The sequence below is a fragment of the Octodon degus genome, unplaced genomic scaffold (genome assembly GCF_000260255.1).
Source record: "Octodon degus isolate 3935 unplaced genomic scaffold, OctDeg1.0 scaffold00113, whole genome shotgun sequence".
NCBI lineage: Eukaryota > Metazoa > Chordata > Mammalia > Rodentia > Octodontidae > Octodon > Octodon degus.
The window spans coordinates 7516538-7534981 of record NW_004524689.1 but is presented as its reverse complement, the minus strand read 5'-3'; the positions used below and the strand labels follow the sequence as shown (position 1 = coordinate 7534981).

Genomic DNA, 18444 nt, shown 5'->3' with positions numbered 1-18444 from the left:
GCTTCCCAGAAGGACCCGTGAGTCCCCCCCCCCCCTGGCCCCGCCTCCCATCTGAAGTCCCACCCCTCACTTCACTTAGGGGCCGTCCCGCGCCCTTGACGTCATACCCCACCCCACCCCCACCCCTCCAGAGGTTGAACCCTGGGAGTGCTGAGCTACACTCCAGGGTTCCCACACACACACTTTTTTACTCAGCACCTTGTACCTGCCAGGCAAGCACTTATTCCACTGAGCTATCTCCCCAATTACACTTTTCTTTTTTTTTTTTTAAAGACACTGGATCTTGCTAAGTTACTAAATTGTCTGTCCTACACTTGAACTTGTGATCCTCCTGCCTCAGTCTCCAGAGTGCTGGGTTTACAAGTGTGTACCACAATTTTTTTTTTTTTTTTTTTTTTTTTTTAAAGAGATAGAAATCTTGTTCAGTTGCCCAGGCTGGACTTGAATTTGTAATCCTGTCTCAACCACCCAAGTAGCTGGGCTATTAGGTGTGTGCCACCACACCCATCTACCCAGCTGAATTTTAAAATTCACATGAAAGCAGGGCATTTCTTTTACAGAGTAGCAGGTAGTAGTTCCTTTCATTCATGAGTGGAATGTGGATGGGCAACAGTTTTTTGCTTGCGTTTTCTTTTCTTTCTTTTTGGCAGAGCTGGTGGTCAAACCCAGGGCCTCGAAGTTGGTGGGCAAGCTCTCTATACTGAGCTACACCCTCAACCCTGAAGGAGAGCAATGATTTTAATATCAGTAGGAAGTTTCTCTTTACTCTTTCTGTGTATTGTGGTCTTCGAAGCACATTTACATCATGGTACAACCTTAACCACTCTAGGCAGTTGTGCAAAATTCTGAGAGTAAGCAGCATTTTCTGGATTTCTGGCAATGTGACCGTCGTGGAGCATTGCCTCTGTCAGACGGATTTCATCTCAGACTGAAACTGTTTGTACAGTGCTTTAAAGAGCCAGTACTTCCTATAGCTTTGAGCCCCGAATACCCAGCTGTGTCTCTTCAGATGGCTTTTTCTGTAGACCTGCCAAAGGGTTTGCTGGCCTGGGAGAGAAGTTATTTAGTATTCATGAAGGGGCCAGATGTTCAGGACGTTTCATATCACATACAGTTAGACACCATCCCTCTCACTGATAAGCTCACTCTGAGACGAGTTATGAGCACCAGGATGCAGAAACCACAAATAGCCTGTTCACTTTGTCATTTTATGACCCAGGAGACCCAGAGTTTTATTTGAAGCCTCTCAGCTGCTCTGTAGCCCCCAGCTGAGCCAAGGGCTGGAGCAGAAGGCTGGTGGCAATTTCCTTTAACCCGACCTGACCATTCTCCTCCAGGGGGCAGCTCCACCAGCAGTGCTGTGAAAAGTGGACCCTGGTGAATGATGAGACCCAAGCCAAGATGGCCCGGATGGCTGCTGCAGCTGCATGGGGCTTGGGTGAGGCTTCCCTGGGGGCTCCAGGACGGGACAGGGAGGGGTGGTGTGAGTCTACAGATGTGTGAAGGCTACTTGAAGCACCAGCTTCCATACCCTCCCCTGTCCTTTCTGCCTGATATTCTGCCTAACTTGTTGGACCTGCATGAAAATGGGGAGGCAGGGAAAATGGTGAGCAAGCATCAAGCCCGAGCTGTGGTAGGTGAGAAATCCACATCCCTGCGCACTCACAGGGACACTGTGGACATCCGAGGCAGTTGTGCAGCCTTTGGGAACTCGGCAACACTGCCCTTGTGTTCACTGCAGGGCCACTGCTAGATAAGCAGGAGTTGGGGTGCACTGCCACGCAGTCCCTGGGATGAGGTGCATTCACCAGCCCTCTAGGGCTCACTGGACAGAAACCCTCCTATACAAATTGTCAATTCTGTTTTTTGTTTTTTTTTTTTTCAAATTTTATTTATTTGTGTGTGTGTGTGTGTGTGTGTGTGTGTGTGTGTGTGTGTGGCCAGCTCAGCCCACCAGGGGGCGGGCTGGCTGGCATGTGGTGCTGGGGGATTGAACTGTGGTCCCTGGGTTTTTGCTAAAGCTTGTTCTAAGTAGGTGCTTTAGACCACTGAGCCATCTCACCAGCCCCAATTCTGTTTTTATTGTCAATAAAATACTGGTTTCTTTTCCTCCCTTTCAAATGGAATCTAGAGGTGGGTCTTCCCAGACTGGTATTTTCACTCCACTGTCAGCAGGCTTTTTCCATACTCTTGCACTGCATGCTTAGTCCAGTGGGTTTATTGGAATCCAATCCACCATGTCTTTATCCACACAGGAGAGGGCCAGGGAGATGGCTCAATAGAATAAGCGCTTCCCTGGCAAGCGCAAGGGCCTGAGTTCAATCCAGACTTGAGTTCAATCCCTGGTTCTGCCAAAAAAAAAAATAGGAATACACAGGAGTAAAGGAAGAAGACAGTTCTCTCCCCTACCCTTTTCCTCTTCCCCTTTCCTTGCTTTTAGATACTGGAGTCTGAACCCAGGGCCTTCACACTGAGCTACATCCCCAACATATTTTATTTATTTTTTAAATTTTGAGACAAAGTCTTGCTAAATTGCTAAATTTCCTAAGCAATTCTCCTGCCTCCCAGAGTGCTGGAATTATAGACATGTGCCACCAATTCTGGCTTCTTTTCTTTCTTAGTGTTTATAGTGGAACTTTCCCAGTACTTGAAAAAATGAAGAGAGTAGTTTACCAAAGTCCTATCTGCAACAGTTACACTTTACCATTTTTCTGTTCTCCCTGCTGTCTCATCACCTCACTGTTCTCCCAAAGACTTCCTTCCAATCCCTGAGATGTGTGGGTTTCTGACAGTGGGCTCTAGAGGAGAGGGTTGGCAGTGCTTAGCTCAGTGAGAGTGTCAGAGACTTTTTTTTTTTTAAGACAGGATCTCACTATGTAGTTGAGGCTGGCCTTGGCCTTGAAGTTACTGTGTAGCCCAGTGTGACCTCGAGCTCACAAGAATTCTCTTGCCTCAGCCTCCTGAGTGCTGGGGTTACTCAGATGTATGCTGGATAAGAGCAAAAAGGTTATGTGGGATGTGCCAAGTGCAAGCTTCACCTACAGAGACTACAGGAAGATGGCCCAAGCTCCCACCTCCGGCTCGCCCTCTTGAGTCACAGGGTTTATATCCTTTCCTGTCATTAACTCCAGGCCAGATCCCAAACATCTCTCAAAACAAATTGCTTCCTGAGGAGTCATCGTTTGCTATTCACTTTTGCCCAGAGGCACTGAGAATAGATGAGCTGCTGGGCTGAAGTGAAAGGGAGGAAAAATGCCTTGTAAAATCAACAGCCTTGCAGTTTGCAGCTAATGAGGCCGATGCCTCTTCTGCAAATGGTCTTGGAGTCCTGGCGGTCGATAGGTGCTTACCCCACTAGGGGAAAGGAAGGCTTCGTCTCACGCACTGTGTTGTAACCTGGCCATACCTTTCTGTTGAGCCTCTTAAAATTTACCTCCTCCCTCTTGAGGTAAAGATACTGCCAGAGTGAATTGGGCAAACGGTCTGATCGTGTCCTGTGTCCGTGTAAGGGCCATTTTCAGCTGTTTAGAGGAAAGTGTCATGTCCCAGTATACCACGAAGCTGCGATGTGCTTCGCTAGTAGAGAAGAACATGATTTCCTGTCACCTGCCTGGTGTGCAGGCTCTGCACTCCCGCACTTTCTCATCTTCACAGTGCTCCTCTGGGCACCAGTGAGTCCCATGTTTAAATGGAGATGTGGCTTTGTTAATTATCACAGGATAGAGAGTTACCTGCAGGATCTGGGTACGTGAGGCCGGCAGTTCATTGGGCTTGTTTGTACTGCACCTGATTGAAAGTGGAAATGTCAAGGCTAGAGTTGCTGCCTCAGCCCAGCCAGGTGACCACCTCTCTTGTGTGTATATGCCTAGGTCAGTGGGACAGTATGGAAGAGTACACCTGTATGATACCTCGGGACACCCATGATGGGGCGTTTTATAGAGCCGTGCTGGCATTACATCAAGACCTCTTCTCCTTGGCACAGCAGGTAAAACCTACATAGACCCAGACCTTCCAGCAAGCGTGAAGTCCTATGTCCAGGCTACTGACCCTGTTACACAGGTTGTTGTTCTTCAGCTTTCGGTCTGCTGGGCTTGGGAACCTACTAGAACGGCCTTGGAGCACAGAACACACTTAAATGGCATCAGCACTGGGCACCTTTCTGTGCTGAGGAGGAAAACTGTATTTTAGAAGTTACCATTGTGATTGCCCTGGGAGGTAGCCTCTTGAGTCATCTTGCACCCTTTTGTTGCCTTGCCTGAGCACTCTCTAGTAGAGAAGCTGTGAGTTTTACCAGAGGGGGATTCCAGGAGCCAGCAGTCCCCAGCCAGACCCTGAGGGGTGGCTTGCATGGGTTGCTCCAGAGAAGCCATACTGTGCTGACTTGTAGAGTAGAATGATCATGCTGTCGCATCCACCCTATCAGGTGCCTGCTATTTTGAATAAGGTGCTTGGGTGATGCTCTGAGAGCCTCTGGGATGAGGATGTAGTAATTGCCCCTGAACATCCAAAGAGGGAAAAGCTCCACCCTGTGAGTTTTGATGGCACTGAGAAGGTGCAAACTGCAGTCCTGTGGCATCCACCAGCCTGATTAATATGACCCAGACCCGGGTTGGAGACCCAAGAGATCCCAGCCCAAACAGAGGATCTCAGAGTCACCTTCTTGAGGACCACCTGAGCTGTTCAGCATATGCATTCCCTTCTCAAAGATGCCCAGCAAGGAAAGTTAAGCGAAGGCAGATCCCACAGACTGTCCTCAAAATGCAAGAACTGCTCACATGCCTTCTCCCTTGTCACCCAAGATGAGTTGAAGCTGTTTGGTATGGTTTGGTGTTAGTTTTTGTCTTTTTGAGACACGGTCTCGCTATGCAGTTCAAGCTGACCTTAAGTTCACTTTGTAGCCAAGGCTGAGCTAGAACTCACAGCAGTCCTTAGCCTCCCAAGTCCTGGGATTACAGTCATGCACCACCACATCCAGATGAGTTTAAGCTTCTGAATGCTGTGTGTTTCTGTCTTTGGACTCAGATCTAGAAAGATATCTTCCCTTTTCTGGTGAATTTTTCTCTACATTACAGGGATTTAGTAGGATAAGTGAATTCTTCAGCTAGCTGGCTAGTTGGGAAGCCCTAGAAGGATCTTCAACTCTGAAATCCAGAGCCCTGTGCCAGGGGTCCTTTGTTTCTCTCCTAGTGCATCGACAAGGCCAGGGACCTGCTGGATGCTGAGTTAACTGCCATGGCAGGAGAGAGCTACAGTCGGGCGTATGGGGTAAGTGCCTAGTATTCTGCCTATTATCATTTGTGAGTTCAGAATAGACAGTGAGGTCTCACGGGCTGCTGGAAACATGCCTGTGTTCCTGGCTCAGCAGATAACCAGAAGGGAGGCTTTGAATCTATCCTGTCTTTTGGAGTGTTTGTAATTAGGTTGGAATGTAATTTGCTTCCACCAGGCCATGGTTTCTTGCCACATGCTGTCCGAGCTGGAGGAGGTTATCCAGTACAAACTTGTTCCCGAGCGACGAGAGATCATCCGCCAGATCTGGTGGGAGAGACTGCAGGTGAGCCTAGGAGACGGCCCGTTCACCCTGCCCTGCAGAGGGCCAGTGCGGGCATTGCGCCCACCTTGGGCTCCCACTGCACACACTTCCCATACCGCCCCTCGAGCCAGGCACCTGTGCTCCAGCTGTGAGAGAATCACCAAGTGTCCAGCCTCTGTAGCTCTTCTCTCAGAAGAACAAAATGTATACGGGACACTTGTAACCAGGCAGTTGGAAATTTCAACTTCACAATCAGTAATTCTCAACCTCAGCTATTACACAGTAGAATCCCCTGGAGAGCTTTTAAAAAATCTTGATGCCCAGGCCACAGCCAGTTAAATCACCATTTCTGCAGGGGAACCCACAGTCAGGGACTTTAGGCCCTCAGAAGACTCCAGGGTACCCGCAAAGCTGAAAACGCTGCTCTGAACACACTCCTCAGCACCCAACTTTTTAACAGGATTTTTAAACAGGGTTGGCTGATATTGTCATCCACCAGTTCCTGCAGGTGACAGTTCTTACATAAAGTCATCCAGCACCTCTATTTAGACATTTCTTACTGGATTTCCCTGGTAGAGAAACTTTACAAGACCCCATCCGAGTTTCCAGGTCACATTCTGATCACTGAACATGAGGAGCTGTCGGCTGCCAGTTCTGTTTGTAATTAGAATATTCTCGGAAATAATCAAAGTCCTCCCAGTCCTTGAGGAGGAGAACACATCCCTAAAGGAAGAAAGCCATCTAGGGGTGTAGCTCAGGGGGGAAATATTCTTCTAGCAAGTGTAAGACCCTGGGTTCAGTCCCCAATGCCCCAAGCAAAAAGACAAAGCCTTTGCTACTCCCCAAACCACTGGTCTTTCTGCCTGTCAGTCATCTCCCTCAATTCTGAGCTGTTTCCCCTTGGCCAGATCCACATCCAATTCCAGATCCTGTCTCTAGACTGGTAGAGGTGTGTGCTTCCAGGCTTTTCAGGAGGCTGTGACAAACCCTTTGACTCCAGGCTGCATTCCGGGCTCAAAATGCAGACACATTCCACTGGCCAGGAGAAAGCAGTCACTCATGGCTCTGCACTGAGCACATACAGTCCTCATACATGTTTTATGAGTAACTATAAAGCACCCAGGGAATGTTTTGATGGAAAATTGTCTACTGGGCATCAAAAAGATTCCACAAAGCAAGCATTTCCTACTAGACTGGTACACACCCTGGTTTTTGTTTTGTTTTGTTTTGTTTTGGTTTTTTGCCAGTAATTGGGTGAAGAGTTTCCAAATCAGAGGAGACTCAGTCTTTGGACATTCTGACAAGTGGCCTTATAAATAGAGACAGAAGGGGTGGACTGCATGAGTCCTGGGAGGGAGGAACTTAGCAAGCTTAAGACACTGTCATCACCTTAAGCCTTTGTGATTTTTTGTGTCTTGAGCCAGAAAGATGCTTTTTGGCTTACGGGGAGCCACATTATTTCAGCATCTGGGAAAAACTAGTTGTTGTTGAGAAGACCAAACAGTCACTCAATGTACTTTTTTCTGTTTTTGTAATTTTCTGAATCTTTATTGTCACACTTTATGGAATGGAAAGCTGTTAACCAAGGCTGAAAATAAAGCATTATGCTCCTGTGGAAAGTTGGCTCTTGCTGGTGGCTTGCTGTCAGCACACGCAGTGAGCCACCTGGGCTGGAAAGCTGCCATTCTGAGGCCAAGTGATTTCAGTGTAAATCCCCGCCCGTGACTGCCACAGGGCTGCTTGAGAGGTCAGCCTGAGCTGCGCTGAGGCTCCTTGCTTGCGGCTCCTGTGCCAGGCTCAGACTCGTTCTCACACCTGCAAGCGAGATCCCTCTTCTAAACTTTGATTTCCCAAGAGGATGGCTCCAGTGGCTTGTGAAATTCATTCTGGGAAACCCATGTCTTCCCAAGTCCTACTTCCTGTGAGCATGGGAGAAAAAGATGTTCACTTTTCTTTTAGCAATCATGTGATATAAAATTAGCCTAGTCCCTTTTTTAACATTTAATTTGATTTTATTTTATTGAGAAACAAATAGCAAGGAGAGGGCCAGGGAGATGGCTCAGTAGGATAAGCGCTTGACTGGCAAACGCAAGGATCTGAGTTCAATCCCCGGTTCCGCAAAAAAAGAAAAAAAGAAAAAAAATAGCAAGGAGACAGTTTCAAAACTGATTAATAGGACAGTTTCAACAATGAATACATTGTACATTGTTATCTTCTTAGTAGTTATCTATAGTACAAGATGCAGACAGGATATCCTGTCCAAACACTATTGGTACAAATCTTTCTTCTCATTGAATTAGGCGAAAGTAGCTGTATGTCTATCCTAACTATTCTGTGTATACAGATACAAAATGGTCCTTCCTTTGTATCCCCTTTTTTTGTTTAGTCCTGTCAGAGATGGGTGGGTATTCCATTGGCATCTAAATACTATAGGTGCGTGAATTCAGCAAGACAATGAAACTATGGAACGCTTCACGAATTTGCGTGTCATCCCTGTGCAGGGGCCGTGCTAATCTTCTCTGTATCGTTCCAGTTTCAGTATTTGTGCTGCTGAAGCCAGCACAGCCTAGTCCCTTTGACAATAAATTCACTCTAGGTTTTCTGATTACAAAGAATTCTTATGTATAAAATAATGAAGCACTTAGAAACAGGAATGAATCTAAGCAATTGGCAAAGTTTCATTCATTTCATCCCCTCCGTAGCCCCAAGCAGTTTTGTTGTTGTTGTTTTTTTTCTTTCCTCGCAGAACTGGGGATTGAACTCAGACCCTCGAGCTTGCCAGGGAAGCGCTTTCAAGCTGTTGATACTATTTTATTCCAGTCACTAAGGTTAAGCCACTGGCCCAAAGTCACATCCTAAGTGCTAGAGCCAGAAGTAAGCTCCAGACCCCCATGACCTCGGCTTCTCACTTTACTCATGTACCCCCTGTAGAGGAACTCAGGACTATGTCGGTGAACGTCCCCTTATTGCAGTGGATTTTGCTCTCTGTGGGAAGTGTGGACAGCAGAGGGCCAGTCTCACTCTCCCTTCTGACCCTCCTAGGGCTGCCAGCGGATTGTGGAGGATTGGCAGAAAATCCTGATGGTGCGGTCCCTTGTAGTCAGTCCTCATGAGGACATGAGGACCTGGCTCAAGTATGCAAGCCTGTGTGGCAAGAGTGGCAGGCTGGTGAGTAGTAGAGTGACCCCACCACGTGGCAGGAACTGCCCCTGGTCCAGCGCTGTTCATAACCTGACCACTCTTGTTTTTAAGGCTCTGGCTCACAAAACTTTGGTTTTGCTCCTGGGTGTTGATCCATCTCGGCAACTTGACCATCCTCTGCCCACAGTTCACCCTCAGGTGACCTATGCCTACATGAAAAATATGTGGAAGAGCGCACGCAAGGTCTGTACCCCTGTCTGTCCCACAGAGACTCCCTTTCCAGAGTGCTTTCCTAACCTGCTTCCATGGCAAGAGAGGAAGATGGTCTCCAAACCATCTGTCCACCATGTTGGGGCAGTTGGTGGAGGAAAGGCCCGTACACCCATGATCAAGCCAGTGAGCATGGCTGCTGCTAGATACTGGTTTCTAGAAAGTGTTGGAATCTGAAGTCTCAGTTACCCCTTAAAACAGATTGTTACAAAAGTAACATACACAGTGAGGCATGGTTTGCAATTCTGTAATCTCAGGACTCTGATAAATTGAGCCTGAAGAATCTCAGGTTCAAGCCCAGCCTGGGGAACTTGGTGAGATTTTTGTCTCAAAATTAAAAATATGTGGTGAGGGGCTGGGGAGATAGCTCAGTAGATTAAGTGCCTGCCTGGCAAGTGCAGGCTCCTGAGTTCAATCCCCGGTACTGCAAAAATAATGAATGAATTAATTAATTAATTAAAATGAAAATAGACGGGGCTAGGAATGTAGCTCAGTGGGAAGGTGAGAAGGGCTTGCCTGTATCCCTAGTGCTGCCCAAAAATAAAAAATACAAAGGAACACTTGTGAAAATAGAGTAGAGCTTTTGCAAGAGCAATGTGGTATTCTCAGACATCAGGTCTCTTTTCCTATCAACAGTTTGGGTTCAAAAGCAACAATACCACGCAGGAAGCAACAAGGAGGGAAAGTTACCCTGTCAACAGTGTAGAATTCCTCTTTATTTATAAACAAGCTCTTGAGAAGCAGAGGTGCTGGTTTCGGCTTCGGTTTTTAAACCGTCTCTCTGGATGCTGGTGGCAATTATCAGAAAGTAGGCACTGGAGGCAGTCACATGTATTTGGCTCCCCATCACTTGAGTCCCAGTGCTAGCTGTGGTCCCCACAGTGGTACCCAAGCTGGAAGAGTGAGAAGCAGGCGCTGTCCTCGGGAGGCTGAGGCAAGGGTCACACATTCAAAGCCAGCCTGAGCAATTTAGTAAGACCCTCTTTCAAAAAAAGTTTTTAAAGGGCTAGGGGTATAGTTCAGTGATCCTTTTACCAGAGAGAAAAAAAATGAATGAAAAAAGAAGCAGGAAAAAAAAAAGCAACATTGGAGAAGAAGTTCTGTCTGGGAGGGCATGCTTGGAAATCTTGGACAGGGTCTAGAGACTTGTTTTTTTGGTGGTTGACACAGAGTGGCTTTCAGTACCACCCAAAGTGGATCAACAACCCGGCACCTGGCGCCTGGTCTATGGCTGGGATTTACCTCATTATTAATGACCCAGGCACAGTTCAGGGATTTTGTTTATTTTTATTGTGTTGTTTTTCAGTCCCTGTGAGCTCTCAGGCCATGGTATTTCTGGGTCAAAGCCCAGCTGTCTCCAGACAAATGAGAAAAGCAGAAGGTGCCGGGTCCCAGTGTCACCCAGTGTCCTTCTGTGCACAGCCTTCAGAAGGAACCTTGTGGGTGGTCTCTCAGCCCAAGACCACAGCCCAGCTTCTCCACAGATGATGCCCTTTCCTTAGGAGCCCAAGTACTGGGGACTGAAGAATTCGGGAACCTATTTAAAGTCAGGTGCTTGGACCTCAACCCAGAGCTAGAGGTGTCACATCTTTGCTTGGGAGCTTCTTGGAGAAAATGCCGTACTAGTCATGCGGCTGAGCAGTCACTATCTCAGCCATCTTCTCCTGCACTGTCAGCAGGGGCTGTGTTCCCTGTCTCATCTGAGACAAATGAAAGTGGGGAAAAGCAGAGCCCATCCTGCAGGAAGGCTTCAGCCCTAGGTGTTCTTGTGGTCTCGTCATGGGTGAGACGCCATGGAATCCAGAGGCAAGCAGTCCTTCTGTGAGGTCTCACTGGCAGGACGGTCATCACTGCCCGTACTACGCAGGCACAGTATTCACAACCAGAGCTCTATGGGCCTGAACAGAGGTCCTTTTCTCCAGGGGATGGGTCCTTCATTGGCAAGAAGGAGAGAATCATTCCCACTCGCTGGGGACGGAGGAAGTTTTGTTTTTTGGGGTTTTTTTTTTTGGCAGAACCAGGGATTGAACTCAGGCCCTTGCACTAGCCAGGGAAGCACTTGTTCCACTGAGCCATCTCCCTGGACCTTTACTACTATATATTAAGAAAATGTGGGGTTTCTCAGATAATTTTAACCACTTTTTTCAGTATTTTCTTGCTGATGAAACATCATCCCTGACACCCAAATTTTTAAATTTTTTTTTTGTTTTTTGGGGGGTTTTTGGTGGAACCGGGGATTGAACTCAGGTCCTTGCGCTTGCCAGGGAAGCGCTTATGCCACTGAGCCATCTCCCCGGGCCCAAGAAAGTTTTAAATAGAATATTTTCAATTCCTTGAAAATGAGTTGCCTCATGCTATAGAGTAAAAAGATACTAAGTTCTTCCATGTGGGACAAATAATGTTGGTCTTCACACTCAACAGGAATACCTAGCCACCCCATTCTTGCAGTTATTTTTTGTTAAACCCCTTGTTGAGTTTTACCTCGGGCTGGATTGCCTCTGGGACAGCACATGGGCTTGAGAGCAGCTGGCATCCGAGTTCCAGGTTTCTGGCTGCTTGTCGATCACTCGAGTTACAGTCCCCTTTTGGGTAACTTGCCTTTTTTGTATTACCTCCCTTTTTAAAATCAGATTTAAGTGTAGCTGAAGTATTCTCCTGGAGGGAGACCTGAGGGGGCATGGGACATTTCCCAGTCAGGGGTGCTGATGTCATTTCATTTATCAGAGCTGGGGGGAGCCCTGTGAGAGCAGATGCCTATGGGAGCCAAGAGTCGTGTTCCCGCGGGCCGCTGCACATTTGCCCCATCCTCACACATGGATTAGAGTTTGTTGTGCTACCCCAGCTCTGAGTCAAACCTTTCTTTCTTTCTTTCTTTCTTTCTTTCTTTCTTTCTTTCTTTCTTTCTTTCTTTCTTTCTTTTTTAAAAAACCTTTTTCTTGGTATCAGTTAATTCCATACATTTAAAAATATCTCATACCAGGCATGGTGGCACACACCTGTAATCCTGTCACTCAGGAGACTGAGGCAGGTGGATTTCAAGTTTCGGACCAGCCTGAGTGGCTTAAATTGTGTCTAAATATCAAAAAGTATGGGGGCCTGCCCCTTAGCTAAGTTCTTTGGGGCTGGGGAGATAGCTTAGTAGAATAAGTGCTTGCCTGGAAAGAGCAAGGGCCTGAGTTCAATCCCTGGTTCTGCAAAAGAAAAAAAGAATATCAAAAAGTAAAAAGAAAGAAAAGTGTCTGAGGTTGGTCCAGGTCTCTAAGTGAGGGAGTTTCACTTTCCTTTAGGATCATCACCACTTTACATCGTGTTTCTATTTAAAAAACAAAAACAAAAGTCCTATATAATTTACCAGAAGGAGACCTGTTAAATATTTCAGACATTGATTTTGGTTTTTTTTTCTTCTGCAGCAGAGACTACATAGCCTTTGGTTCATATTTTCTTACAAATGATTCCCTTCTTTGTGTTAGAAGATTTAGATTGTGCCTTTTTCCATTTGAGCTTTAGGTGCTTGCTTGTATACAGTGTCCATCCTGAAAAATCCTCCAAAAAGCTGTGCGGACACTGAGTTTCAAGATGCTGGCTTGTTTGGACACAGCAGGCTTGCTCGGGCCCTCCCTCTGCGACTCGGTGCTGTTCTTTCTGAGTGTGGCCCCCTGTGCCTAACACACATGCGCTCTGCTCACTTTGTATCAAATCACAGAGTCATTGATCTAGCTGCTGGGGGTGCTCTGGAGATTTCACTTCTAAGCTTATTCGTCACTCTGCCACTGAGCTCATCCCCAGCCAGTATTGTTGTTAGGGTGTTTTGTTTTGTTTTTTGTTTTTTTGGAGGGGCTTGTTTTGTTTGAGATAGGGTCTCACTGAGTTGTGCAAGCTGGGCGCAAACTTACTATCTTCCTGCCTCAGCCTCTCGTAGCTGGGATGACAGGTGTATGGCACCACAACCAACTATCTGATTTTATTTTTTTTTTTAATTTTTTATTTATTTGTGCGTGCGTGCGTGTGTGTGTGTGTGTGTGTGTGTGGCCAGCTCAGCCCACCAGGGGGCAGGGCTGGCTGGCGTGTGGTGCTGGGGGATTGAACCGCTGTCCCTGTACTTTGCTAAGCTTGTTCTAAGTAGGTGCTTTAGACCACTGAGCCATCTCACCAGCCCAACTATCTGATTTTAAATGAATAGTTTTTGCTATGCTGGAATGCCCCGGGTATTGTCATGTTGCAGACAAATACTAAAGCTTTACTAGTCTGAAGTAATTCCCCACAGCCCTAACTTCCTGCGAGCAGTATACAGACAATAAAATAAGCACTTCTTCACATTGCTTCATGTGAATCATGTCAGGTAGTCAGGCATGTGACTTGCAAGACTTAACTAGACTGGCAATCACAGTTAGCAAAAGAAAACTGCAACGTGAGTGGAATAACCCATGGATTCCCAGAGGACGGAGCTTCCCTCTCCTAGGAGTCCCTCCCTATTCCAGGGGGTTCTACTGGGAGACCTGACTCATGCCTATGAGTTGGGTCATGCAAGTGGGTCTCTGCCTCTGCTACAGATTGATGCTTTCCAGCACATGCAGCACTTTGTCCAGACGGTGCAGCAGCAGGCCCAGCACGCCGTGGCCACCGAGGATCAGCAGCACAAGCAAGAGCTGCACAAGCTCATGGCCCGGTGAGGTCCACCAGCTCCATGAGGAAACCCAGGGTGCTAGGCCAGGGTTGGGGTGTGGGGGAGGGTAGTTTGTCATTCCTTGCCTTCTCCCAGGCATCAAGCCATCTGCTCCTCCATTACTGCCCCTGGGCTTCCCAGGGGCCAGCAGCTCAGCACCACCTCAGTGCTGTCCTCCTCCTGGTGTCTGGTTCGGGGTTAGACTCATTTTCCAGTGTTATATATACTGCTGATTTGATGCATAAATAGTTTTGATTTAGACAAGTTCATCACTCTTTGTAGCTCAGTTTCCTCATCACATACAAGGTGGTATAAGATAGCATGAAGCTCACGAGCATCGGGCGTTCACAGCAGCGCCTGGAATACAGCGGCAGTCAGGGGCCATTGGCTGTTAATACTATCCCTGTCGACGGGTGGAGGGGAGAAGAGAAAGGGAGGGGCCAGACAGCATTCAGTGAGAAAAATAACAAATCTCCCTAAGAAAACTGCATTTGAGCTAAGGAGGTCCACGAAGACCTTCCTATACCAGTTCCTGGTTTGTAATATCATTGGCACGCGGGTCCAAAAGGTCGTTGATGATGCCTTAAGAATGTTTCCCCAAAGCCTGTCTTCCTTCCCCATGGCTCAGCATCTTGCTGGTTCGGTTTCACTCCCCAGACCTAGACATGCACAGTTTACCGCAGGATGGCCCTTTGGGGAAGGAGGAGCAGCAAGGGCTTTGTCTGTCTTCTCAGGTGTTTCCTGAAGCTTGGGGAGTGGCAGCTAAATCTCCAGGGCATCAACGAGAGCACTATCCCCAAAGTGCTGCAGTACTACAGTGCCGCCACCGAGCACGACCGCAGCTGGTACAAGGTGAGGCAGGCGGACAGCGGCACCGCTCTCCTGCGTGCCCAGCCCAACTCGACCCTTCTGGTGCTGTGGCTGCTCCTGCAGTGTCTGGAGCCTTCATTTTTCCTTATAGTTTCACAACTGTGACAAGATTGACTCTTTCATTGGAGAAATACTTACTGCACCGTGATTCTGTGGTGCTGCAGTGGCTGCTGCTGTTTATAGCCTCTGTGCTGCTTGTTTTCCTCAAGCATCGGGACACAGGGTTAATCTCAGAACTCCACCTTCCCTTGGGTCGTTGGTGTCTTCCCCTTCTTTCAGATTTCCATCCCTGGTGTATCCTCAGCTCAGAAATTAACTTTGTTTTTACTGGAAAGATCTGGGTAACATCCTGTTATAGTATAGTACAGGAAACTTTTCAAACAGAAAACGTACAAAAGGCGGGCCTGGCTGGCAGGGGTGACTGTTACACGTGTGCATCATTGCAGAGAGCACACGTCCTCGTCGGGTTGTGTCTCTGCTGAGGGACATCCCGGTAGCAGCAGCTTGGTATAGCAGTCATCATTGATTGCTTTCCAGAATCTCCTTAACTTGCTTATACATTGTGAATTACCCCTCTAGGATCAAACTTGCATCTGAAAACCACACTAACATTTACAGTAAAATCTTACCCTCATTTCAGCGTGCTTTGTGATCATCTTAACACTCATTTTGTGACAAGAGAAGAATCAGAAACTGTTCCATGTCCAAAATTGGAAAAACCCGATTAGCAGGCACCTTACTAATCGAACTGTCTCCTAGCCAGAGTTACTTTTCTTCATTTAGCTTTTGTAAAAGCAGTAGACCACAAGAAAAAAGTCTGTTTTCAGCAACTTCTGCTTTAGTTGTTAAAAGTATTTCCTAGTGTCGATCCCTTTGGTTTGACGATGTCTTTGCTGTGAAGCTCGCAGCACTGAGGCTCTGCGATCTCTTGTTCTCCCCGATCCCGGCTCAGTGCAGCACTTAGTACCTGTGCAGGAGGCGCTCACTGAGTAAGTGAGGGTAGGGGACATTGAACTGGGTCGTTGCAGAGTGCTTACTCATCCAGTAAAGACCAATTATGATCAGTCTGGGGCTGGGGAGATGGCTCAGTAGAACAAGTGCTTCCCTGGCAAGCGCAAGGGTCTGAGTTCAAGCCCCGGTTCCGCAAAAAAAAAAAATTATGATCAGTCTGTTCTGCTAAGATGGGAAGGTGGACATTGGACACATTTATGCTGAAGGTCTTTAGCAAGGCGTCAAGGGAATTTCCTAGTTACCCAGAAAGCCAACTACTAGAGGATTATCTGATGTCCTGTTCTCAGTACATAGTTATCATGCCTCCAAGCAAACTCAGCAGTGTGTGATAGAGTCACCACAACTCAAAACTCAGAGATGTGGACAGTGCGCCCTTGTCCAGATAGGCTCCAGGCAGGCCTTCCCCCATTGAGCAGCTGGGAGAACCATCGATTGCTGGTCCTCTGCCAAGCCACAGGCTCATCCTCTCTCACTGCCCTGTGCTCTCTCTGGCTTCTGTCACCCACTCTCATGTGACCTGGTAGGACTTGTCATCCCTCTGCTGACACTCTGTGTCAGCCAGCTGCTTGTCCCCAACCTCTGCCTAGTTAAATAATCTGTATCATATGCTTGGAAACTCAGGAAGGCTGTTTTCCTACAGATAAAATGAGACCTCCTGGCCCAGCATGCCTTCTCCTGATATTGTCCCCAGCTCTGTGCTGTTCGTTCCCCACTCCACTCTTGCATGTGCCCCAACTTTTGCAGGTTTATCCTGGATGCTCAATGCTTTCCATCCTGTATCTCTTCCTGTTCTTCCCCTTGCTGAGGAGTCTTCCTCTGCTGACCGCAGAGCAGGACCAGGCCCAGCCCTCCCTCAGCACAGCCTCGCCTCCCCCCACAGTGCTGTGGTCCCAGCCCTGGTGTCTGCCCTTGGCTGTCTCCCTCCCAGGCCTGGCATGCATGGGCGGTGATGAACTTTGAAGCCGTGCTCCATTACAAACATCAAAACCAAGCCCGTGATGAGAAGAAGAAACTGCGTCATGCCAGTGGAGCCAACATCACCAATGCCACCACTGCTGCCACCACAGCTGCCACTGCCACTGCCAGCACAGAGGGCAGCAACAGTGAGAGCGAGGCTGAGAGCACAGAGAACAGCCCCACCCCATCACCTCTGCAGAAGAAGGTCACTGAGGTACTTGCTTCTGCCACAGTAGGAACTGGCAAGCGCATCTCTGGCAGTGAGTAGTGGTGACACTAGAGGCCTGAGGTTTTCTCTGCAGTGACAATACCATACCATTTGCCACTTCGGGGTGCAGGGTGCAGAGCTGGTACCCCTGTGAGTGTGTGTCTGGGGAGCTGCCAGCTGGCCACACTAAGAGGTTCCTCTCTTTCCCACTGGATGAATGCATTCTCCGTATGGGTGTTACCAGGCTGCAGGCAGCCCCCACCTCTGCCAGTCCACTCTCAGGCAGAGGCCTGGCAGCTCTGTGCCCTGCATTCTTCCCTTCCCTTCTTGCTCCCCCATTAGCCTACAGTGCACAGTGCACCTAGGAAGCAGTGGCCAAGAAGGCGGCCACTTCCTCCTGCCACCCTTCCAGGAAGCACCTCTCACCCCAAGACAATGACAGTATGACTCAGTTGCCATTTATTCAGTGCTTTTAGTACATAACTGGTTTAACATTCAAAACTGCCCTTTAGATCTGGGCATGGCGGCACGCACCTGTAATCTCAGCCTGGGCGGCTGAGGCGGGCCTGTGAGTCAAAGGCCTGACTACATAGTAAGATGCTGTCTCAAAGAAAGGGGAAAAAAAAATCCTGCCCTTTGAAGTAGGTACTCTTAGTATGTAATTGTGCCCATTTCACGTTTCAGGAATGAGAACGGTGAGGCGAAGGCCTAGGGGCTGTAGCTCCCTTTCCTACACTTGCCTAGCATGCATAAGGTTCTTGGCTCAATCTCCACAAAAAATGAAATAGAAGAAGAAAGATAAAGCTGAGCAAGAATATCAACTAGCACCTTTGTTCCAATAGGACTTATCCAAAACGCTCTTGCTCTACACGGTCCCTGCTGTCCAAGGCTTCTTCCGTTCTATCTCCTTGTCACGCGGCAACAACCTCCAGGATACACTCAGGTATGAAGAAGGGGAAGATGAAACACACACGGGTCTCTTTCCTTTCTCCGCCCCATCAGTACAGCTCAGCTCAGGGCCCAGGCCTTTCTCGGCCTGCGCTTGGGGAGTGATTGCTGACCAGACGCCCACACACCGAGGGGAGACCCACACATAAGGAGAAGCCTGAACTCCCGTGTGTGATTTATCTTGTAGGGTACAGTGACCATCTGTCTCACAACATGTCTTAAGTCCCCCTGCAAGTTGGAGAGGGCTGACTAGCACAGGCCCCCTATCGAGAGGCTGCCGGTGGCCAGGGCAACCCCTCCTTTATACAAGGTCTCTGACCAGCTCTGTTTCACACTGCCCTGTTGCCCCTGCTCTGCAAGCGACCCACTCATGGATGCAGATTGGTGTGTTCTTAGGTGACGGTGGCTTGACTGGACTGGGAAGAAGCACTCATTCATTTGGGGCGATCCTCATGGATTAGTCAGGAGCTCTGCCCCATGTGACAGCTGCTGTTTCTCTTCTCCAGAGCCTTAAAGATGAAAACATAACAAAAGCTAGGAAACTAAATTTCTGTGACTTTCTCTTTGTCTTTTTCCAGAGTCCTTACCTTATGGTTTGATTATGGCCACTGGCCAGATGTCAATGAAGCCTTAGTGGAGGGGGTTAAAGCCATCCAGATTGATACTTGGTTACAGGTGAGACCAGGTTCCAGTGGGGATGAATCCAATTCTTGCCCCTCCATGTGTCCCTTGGGAATCACGCTGTGGGCAGCACCCCAGAGCAGTGTGTGATGTACAGTGGTAAGGAGGCAGAGCTTGAGCCCAAGGCCTATACTCCATGTTCTCTTTACTTCCTTTGGAGAG

The 18444-nt window shown here is 48.1% G+C and overlaps 1 protein-coding gene and 1 non-coding gene across 2 annotated transcripts in view; one reads left to right on the top strand and one right to left on the bottom strand.

Moving 5' to 3' along the window:
• Window positions 1-18444, top strand: part of Mtor (mechanistic target of rapamycin kinase) — a 128350-nt gene that overhangs the window by 90400 nt on the left and 19506 nt on the right. The window contains exons 30-40 of the mRNA XM_023699389.1: window positions 1338-1438; window positions 3870-3985; window positions 5188-5265; window positions 5447-5554; window positions 8576-8701; window positions 8786-8917; window positions 13495-13610; window positions 14342-14459; window positions 16417-16659; window positions 17496-17596; window positions 18180-18276. Of these exons, the coding sequence (XP_023555157.1) occupies window positions 1338-1438; window positions 3870-3985; window positions 5188-5265; window positions 5447-5554; window positions 8576-8701; window positions 8786-8917; window positions 13495-13610; window positions 14342-14459; window positions 16417-16659; window positions 17496-17596; window positions 18180-18276 (1336 nt within the window). The remainder of the gene's footprint in view (window positions 1-1337; window positions 1439-3869; window positions 3986-5187; window positions 5266-5446; window positions 5555-8575; window positions 8702-8785; window positions 8918-13494; window positions 13611-14341; window positions 14460-16416; window positions 16660-17495; window positions 17597-18179; window positions 18277-18444) is intronic.
• On the bottom strand, window positions 7990-8096 carry LOC111812140. Its single transcript, XR_002817724.1, has one exon. It is a non-coding gene; the product is annotated as a U6 spliceosomal RNA (small nuclear RNA).